The 6757-nt window shown below is 55.9% G+C and overlaps 2 protein-coding genes across 3 annotated transcripts in view; one reads left to right on the top strand and one right to left on the bottom strand.

The window, feature by feature from the left end:
• Nucleotides 1-954, bottom strand: part of BCL7C (BAF chromatin remodeling complex subunit BCL7C) — a 5935-nt gene extending 4981 nt beyond the window's left edge. The window contains exons 1-2 of one of the 2 annotated variants that reach the window (XM_040635053.1): nt 726-954; nt 121-199 (exon numbers count right to left, since the gene is read on the bottom strand). In XM_040635053.1, the coding sequence (XP_040490987.1) occupies nt 121-199; nt 726-817 (171 nt within the window). In that variant the 5' untranslated portion in view covers nt 818-954. The remainder of the gene's footprint in view (nt 1-120; nt 200-725) is intronic. The other variant, XM_040635054.1, reaches the window with a different exon arrangement.
• A 2659-nt stretch (nt 955-3613) lies between these two features.
• The window catches only part of LOC121103759 (cardiotrophin-1-like), a 3925-nt gene continuing 781 nt past the window's right edge, over nt 3614-6757 (top strand). Inside the window, 3 exon segments of the mRNA XM_040635052.1 lie at nt 3614-3656; nt 4844-4962; nt 6490-6757. The exon segment at nt 6490-6757 is cut by the window's right edge and continues 11 nt beyond it. Of these exon segments, the coding sequence (XP_040490986.1) occupies nt 3632-3656; nt 4844-4962; nt 6490-6757 (412 nt within the window). The 5' untranslated portion in view covers nt 3614-3631.

The following is a 6757-nucleotide window of genomic DNA, read 5'->3' as shown; positions in this document are numbered from 1 at the left end:
CATCTGTCTCGGCTGCCACATTTGAGGTCTCAGAGCGGGACTGAAAGGGGAGGCCAGGGTTGGGAGGGGCCTGCCTGAGGTTGCACAGATGAAGGGCCTAGTGTGGGAGAGTTTGCTCACCTCCTCCTGGGGGTCCACCACTGGCACCCACTTGAAGATACGAAGGGAAGTGTCGCCCACAGTCACCCAGCGCTTCTCCCTGTGGGAGGGTGGGGGGGACTGGGTCAGAGTTCTGAGGAGAGAGCCCCCCCCAGGAGCTGAACACATCTAGGGAGACATGTCGAAGTGGGGGTGGTGCGGTTTTGCTATTGGGGCATATAGTTAGAAGGAGAAAGAGAGTCCTGCAGACCGCAGGCCATACCGAGGGGTGCCTCTGGGGAGAGAGCATGGCTTGGGGCCATGGCTCTGCAGACCCCTGGGGTATACAAGGGAGCAAGGCTGAGGGCCTGGCTGGGAACCGTAGCAAAGAAGATCCTGGGCATACTTGAGGGAGGAGTGTCAAAGCTTTAGGGGGCGGGGCATAAATGAGGGTACGGCTTGGGAACACGCTTTGTAGACCCTAGGGTGTAGCAAGAAGGGGGACAGAGCCCTGGAGCTCCAGGGCGCAGCTGGGGTGGGGGGCACACCTAACCCCTGGGGGCCACGGCTGGCGAAGGAAGGGCAGACGCATTTGGGAGAGGAGTGGTCCCGCCAGGACCCATCCCTGGCCCCCGGGCAGCGCTCACCATCTCCGGACCTTCTCGATGGTCGCCATCACCTTCTTGATGTCATCCTTGGCCCGGCTCCGGGTCTCGGCCCGCACGGTCCGGCCGGCCATGCTGGCGGGACTGGGGCCGAGGCCGAGCCCGCGGCTGGGCCGCCTCCCGTCCGGCGGGCTCAGGCTCGGCGCCAGACCCGGGCGCCGCTGTCTCGGCCTGCAGTCCCTCCGGGAGTTGGCCGCGCCCTCCCTCGCTCCCCAACGCCTCCGCGAGTCCCCGCCCCGTTTCCTGCTGCCGCGCCCCGCCCCGGCCCGTCCCCGGAGCGGCCGGGCGGCGCGGGCGGCCAGAGCCCAGGCCTGGAAGCCGGCCGGCCCCGCCCCGCCCGGGCCCGCCCCCTCGGGGCGCCCCGAGGCGCAGCGCCCCCTACCCGCCGCCAAGAGGGAGGGTTGGGGACAGCTTGGCGCCAGGACTCGCGCGGCTGGGCTGCGGAGGTGCGTTCGGACCACGTGGGCACGGGGAGGGGGAGGGGGGCGCAGAGGGTCACTGTCCCGGCCAGCGTCCGCGGCGCTGGGGGGGCGGCCCCGAGGGCTGTGTGCGGACTGTGTGTCCAGCCTCCCTCGGCTGTCATTGCCGCCCTGTCCTGCTCTTCCTCCAGCCATTCATTCAGCGGTCTCGTCACTGAGTGCCCATTACGGGCCAGACGCTGCAAATATGAGTAGGTCTCCACCCACCAGAAGGGCTAAAATAAGAACGACAGACCATAGCAAGTGTAGACAAAGAAATAGAGCAAGCAGACCTCTCATGTTTCCGGGGGAGTGGAAATGGGGAGAGACGCCTTGGGAAACTGACAGTTTTCTAGAGAAGCCGAGCTTACAGCATCCAGCAATTCTACTCCTAGGTCAGTAACACCCAACCGAAATGCTGGGTATGAGCACCAAGAGATGGGTACTGGAATGTCCATGATGGCCTCAAATTGGAAATGGCCCATCAAGAGTAGAGTGGGAAATGAACTGTAGCCTGTTCATACACTGGACACAGCAGAGAGCGATGTTCTGCTACACCCCACGACAGGGACATGTCTCATGAAAGAAATCAGATAGGACACTACACACTGTATGATTCCCTTTTTAAAAAAAAATTATTTATTTATTTGACTGAGAGCGAGAGAGCAAGCATGACCAGGGAAGCAGCAGGCAGAGGGAGAAGCAGGCTCCCTGCTGGATGCCGGGCTCCATCCCAGGACCCTGGGATCATGACCTAAGCCAAAGGCAGACGCTTAACCGGCTGAGCCACCCAGGCACCCCTGTATGATTCCTTTCATATAAAGTTCAAAACAGACAAAACTGATTTGTGGTATGAGAAGTCAGGATAGTGGTCACCCTTGGGAAAGGCTAAAATGGAGCTCTTGGACTAGTCATGTTCAGTTTCTTAATCTGGTAATCTGGTGCTGGGCCCCCTCCCCCAGGATATTTACTTTGAATATTTACCAAACTGTATATTTTTCCCTATGTATATTATACTTCAATTAAAAGTTTACATAAAATGGGTGTGTTTTGGTTGAGTTTATTTGAATCTGTGTTTGCTGGCAAGTAGGACATGTGTTGCTATGTGCGTGTGTTTCAAGGGTGTGGCTCTTGTCTCTGTGTGTTTTGGTGTGGTTCTGTCCAGAGGGGCTAAGGTATAGGAGGGGGGATTATGACTGAATTTCTGGAGTCACGCTGCCCCTGGGAAAATCCCAGCTCTTCTTGTCCAGTGACCTTGGGCAACTCACTTATCTCTGTTCCCTCAACTATAACAGGAGAGTAAGTTAATATGTAACTCCTGCAACAAAGCCTTGCACATAGTAAATGCCCAATAAATATTCACTGTTAGTAAGTATGTGATCGTGGCCTCTACCAACAGTCTGGCTTCAATTGCACCTGCTATGCTCTCTGCCAGTGAATACCTTCCTTTATTCTGGCAGTTGTCGGCTCGAGGTAGTATCTTCACAGAATCACAGGCCTCCTACCCAGTCCCTTCACTCACAAACCCCATTACCTGCTGTTGTTTATGGTCGTCTCCATCAGACTGTGACCTAGCTCCTCAGGGGGCCAGAGACCAAGTGTGGATCGTGTCTGGGTCCCGGAGCCTAGGACAAGTAGGTGCTTGGGAACCACTTATGGGTATAAGCGCGCACAGACCTTTCATCGTTTATCTGCACCAGGTCAGTGGGGTTGACATGTCGGTATGACGCCCTGTACCTCTGAAGCTTGTTCCTGGGTGAGAATGAAGGTCTATATTGCAGTAGATGTGTGTATGTACGTCGAAGGGGTTCTCTAACTGGGCCTGGAAAGGTGAAGTAAGCTGTTCTTTTGTTCCCCTTCTAGCAGGTGTGACAAGACAGGGCGAGCAGAAAGTACCTAAGATAGGTCAGGAGGTATTTGTCTGGGCAGGTGTGGTCCAAGCCTGAGGGCCCTCAGCGTGGCCTCTCTCGCACCCAGCTTCCCTCTTCCCTCCAGACAGGAGGGAGGACCAGCACATTCCTGTCTTGCCAGCTCCACCCTCTCTTATCCACCGTCCCCCCCCCCCCCCCCCCCCAGCTTTCTCCGAAAAGAAGCTCCGTCACTAAGCCTTGCCCCAGGTCAGAGCCTGAGCCTCCTCCTCCCGGCGGTACCAGGGCTGCAGCCCAGGCCCCGACACACCCAACCTCCAGGTTTTGAGCCCACCACGCAGACAACCTGCCAACCCCCCTCAGGCCCCTTTCCTGACTGGGCAGCGCAGGCAAGGAGCTGAGCTCAGAGCCAAGGAATCCTGCCTGGGGCGGGCGGTGGGGGGGAATTGTTTGGGGTCTGAGCCCTGATTGGCTGCGCCCGGGCCACGCCCCTACCCCTTTCCCCCTTCTCCCCCCTTCGGAAGGGGGGCGTGTAGGCAACCGGGATCAGCCAGGGGCCAGCATGAGCCGGAGGGAGGGAAGTCTGGGTAAGGGGCTGAAGGGCCGGATGCCGAGTGCCCGAGGGGAGCAGGGGTCAGAAGGGCTGGAAGCTGGGGTCTGGGTCCCCACCACCCCCGGGTCCGGGAAGGGAGCGGCCTGAGTTGGGGAGAGCAGGGCCCCGGTGTCAGGTAACGAGCGGGTGAGCTGTGGGTGAGCTGTGGGAAGGGACAAGCGCCAGAGTTTACCGGAGGCCTGGGCTGTGACTTCAGGGACTTGGGCTCAGGGTTTAGATGACAGGTTCGAGTACACCCTGGGAGAGAGGACTGGGGTCGCAGTTGGGGCTGGACGCCTGAATCCTCTTGAGTATTGGGAAAGAATCAGAACTGGGGACCAGAGGGTGGGATAGTTAGGGAAGGAAGTCGTTGGGCCACAGGAGCTATTGAGTGACAACAGGAGACGAAAGTCGAGGCTATTAAGGATAGAGACAAGCGGTGGGAAACTCTTGGAGCGGGGAAGTGGGAGCGGGGAGGGGGCGGGGCGGGAGTTGCCGGGCCAGGACTACGTTCCCCAGCATGCCTGGCACGTTGCGCTGGGCATCTCGGGAAATGTAGTCATCCTTCCGGGGCTCCACCCCCTAGCTTGGGCTAGGAAAGGTTAGTCATTGATGCTGCAGGTGTCCAGCGCAGCGTCTTGCACAGACTGTCCATTCGGGAGGAAATGGGACTTCAGTCTCCCAATCTGTAGAAGAGGTTTAAAGGAGCATTCCGGTTTGAAGTTCTGTGCTTCTGTGATGTTAAATTTCACCAACAATCAGTGAGGTACTGGGATATGTGAAACCTTCCCTCAAAGGGCTCCCAGGCTGAGGCCGATTCACACAGATAAAAGAGCCATTAAATAACCTTGGGAGTATGAACAAATGGCCTTAAGTAAAAGGAAAAGGTTAATTTAAGGGAGAGGTGAGTCCGGAGGCCACACTGAAGAGACAATATTTGAATTTGTCTTTAATGGATTTTAACAGTGATTTGGGGTCAGGGAATACATTTCAGGCAGGGCAACTGGCGAATGTCCAGTGCCTCATTTACCATCAGCTGGAATGGGACAGAGGCTCCCTGGCTTAAAAATTAGAGAATTCAGAGCAGAACTTGTGGATTCAGGAAGGAAGAGCCAGCCTGGAAGAAGTAGTCAAGGAGCGGGGGTCTGGGCTGCCCTCATTCCTCCCCTTTTTTCCCACCAGAAAATCCACAGGCTGACTCCTCAATCTCACCCCTTTCGCACTTGGAGGCCAAGATCCGTCAGACACACAGCCTTGCCCGCCTCCTCACCAAATACGCTGAACAGCTGCTCCAGGAATATGTGAGTGGGAATGGGTTTGGGGGTGCCCAAGGCTTGAGGAATGGGGAAGTACAGATCACAGAGGTTCCTGACACTCAGTTTTCAGACCTCATTTCCCAGATACAGACATTGGAGCAAACTGGAGGACTCCCCCTGTGCTCCATATGCCCCTCTGTCTGCTTCAGCTTGGAGGTTCCCCCCACCGTGCATTACAACAGAGGTTGAGAGAATGAAAAGAATTCTGGTCTGGGAGTCAGGAAACCTAGGTTCTAGGCTGTCTGTGATCTTGTCACCTTACCTCCATGGGCCTTGGTCTCCCCAGCTATCAAAGGAAACAGTTTAACAAGATGAATTGTGAACTCTCTACCTATGCTGTGCAGAGAGACCGAGAAGGGTTTCAATTTGGGGCAAAAATTCTAGCCCAGGGGGGTCTTTAACAGAGGAGGGGAATCTGCCAATATCTTTGGTTGGGCCTAGGGCCCTGCCCAAGGAAGAAGGGTATTTCCATCAATTACTCTAGTGTAAATGGAAGGAGGGTATAGTTTGAATCAAATAGACTGTAGGCCTGCTAACTTGGTGTGACCTTGGCCACTAATGGTAACATGAAAAAATAATGATGGAACAATTATGAAAATGGGAGAATAGAAAGACCTAGCTTTATAGTTCTATGAACTTTGGTTCAAAATCCAGCTCTGTCCTTTCCTACGTGGATGACCTAGGGCAGGTCCATTGACCTCTTCAGCCTCCGTATCCTCATTTGTAAAATCAGCATCATCATAATCATCATACCCCTTTGGAAAGATTAGGAATAATGTGTTTAAAGCAGCAAACAGGGCCTGAACCAGAGACAAGATGTTAGCAAAGGATAAATGGTATCCTGTAGCATTTTTACAAATTACAAATCTCCTTTCATTTGTTCATTCACATAATGGTTATTCATTGAGCGCCTGCTGTGTGCCAGGCAGGTGCAGAGGTGGTGGAGGATGGGGGGAGAGAGTGAAACAGAACAGGTTTCTGCAGCATCTATGTGATTCTCAGGAGATCCCTGGTGAAAAAGACAGGCCGGGGAGCTGATCCCCCATTGTACAGATGAGAAGACTGAGACTCAAAGAAGGGAAACGGTTTTGCATGAAACTGCACAGCTAACAAGTGGTGGAGACAGGATTTGCACCCCGGTCTGTAGGATAGCATTAATAATAATCGCTAACATTTACTGCACCCTTCCAGGGCGCCAGGATTTGCCTGGACCTTTTTAACATGCCCCTCACTACCCTATGAAGTTGATACTGTTGTCTCCATTTTAGAGACGAGGAAACAAGGGCACTAGTGTAAAGCCCACTTTTTTTTTTTTTTTTTTTTTTTTTTTTTTTTTTTTTTTTGTGGTGGTGGTTTTGTAGTATCGCGAACACTACAGCTGTGTTGGGAGGAATGCGTCGTTTGCGAGGGGGGAAACTGAGGCCCTAGAGAGAGGAGGAGGAGCGGAGAGTGGAGGGGCTCCGTCGCGCCATGCGGCCCCCCCCTCCTCCCCTGACTGCCGTGTCTCTGCAGGTGCAGCACCAGGGAGACCCCTTCGGGCTGCCCGGCTTCTCGCCCCCGCGGCTGCCGGTGGCCGGCCTGAGCTCCCCGGCACCGGGCCACGCGGGCCTGCCCGCACCCGAGCGGCTGCGGCTGGACGCGGCGGCGCTCAGCGCGCTGCCGCCGCTGCTCGACGTGGTGCGGCGCCACCAGGCCGAGCTGAACCCGCGCGCGCCGCGCCTGCTGCGGCGCCTGGAGGACGCGGCGCGCCAGGCCCGGGCCCTGGGCGCCGCGGTGGAGG

Source organism: Ursus maritimus, unplaced genomic scaffold, assembly GCF_017311325.1.
Source record: "Ursus maritimus isolate PB19 unplaced genomic scaffold, ASM1731132v1 scaffold_2, whole genome shotgun sequence".
Taxonomy (NCBI): domain Eukaryota; kingdom Metazoa; phylum Chordata; class Mammalia; order Carnivora; family Ursidae; genus Ursus; species Ursus maritimus.
The sequence above is the reverse complement of the archived record's forward strand: the minus strand, read 5'-3'. Positions and strand labels throughout refer to the sequence as shown.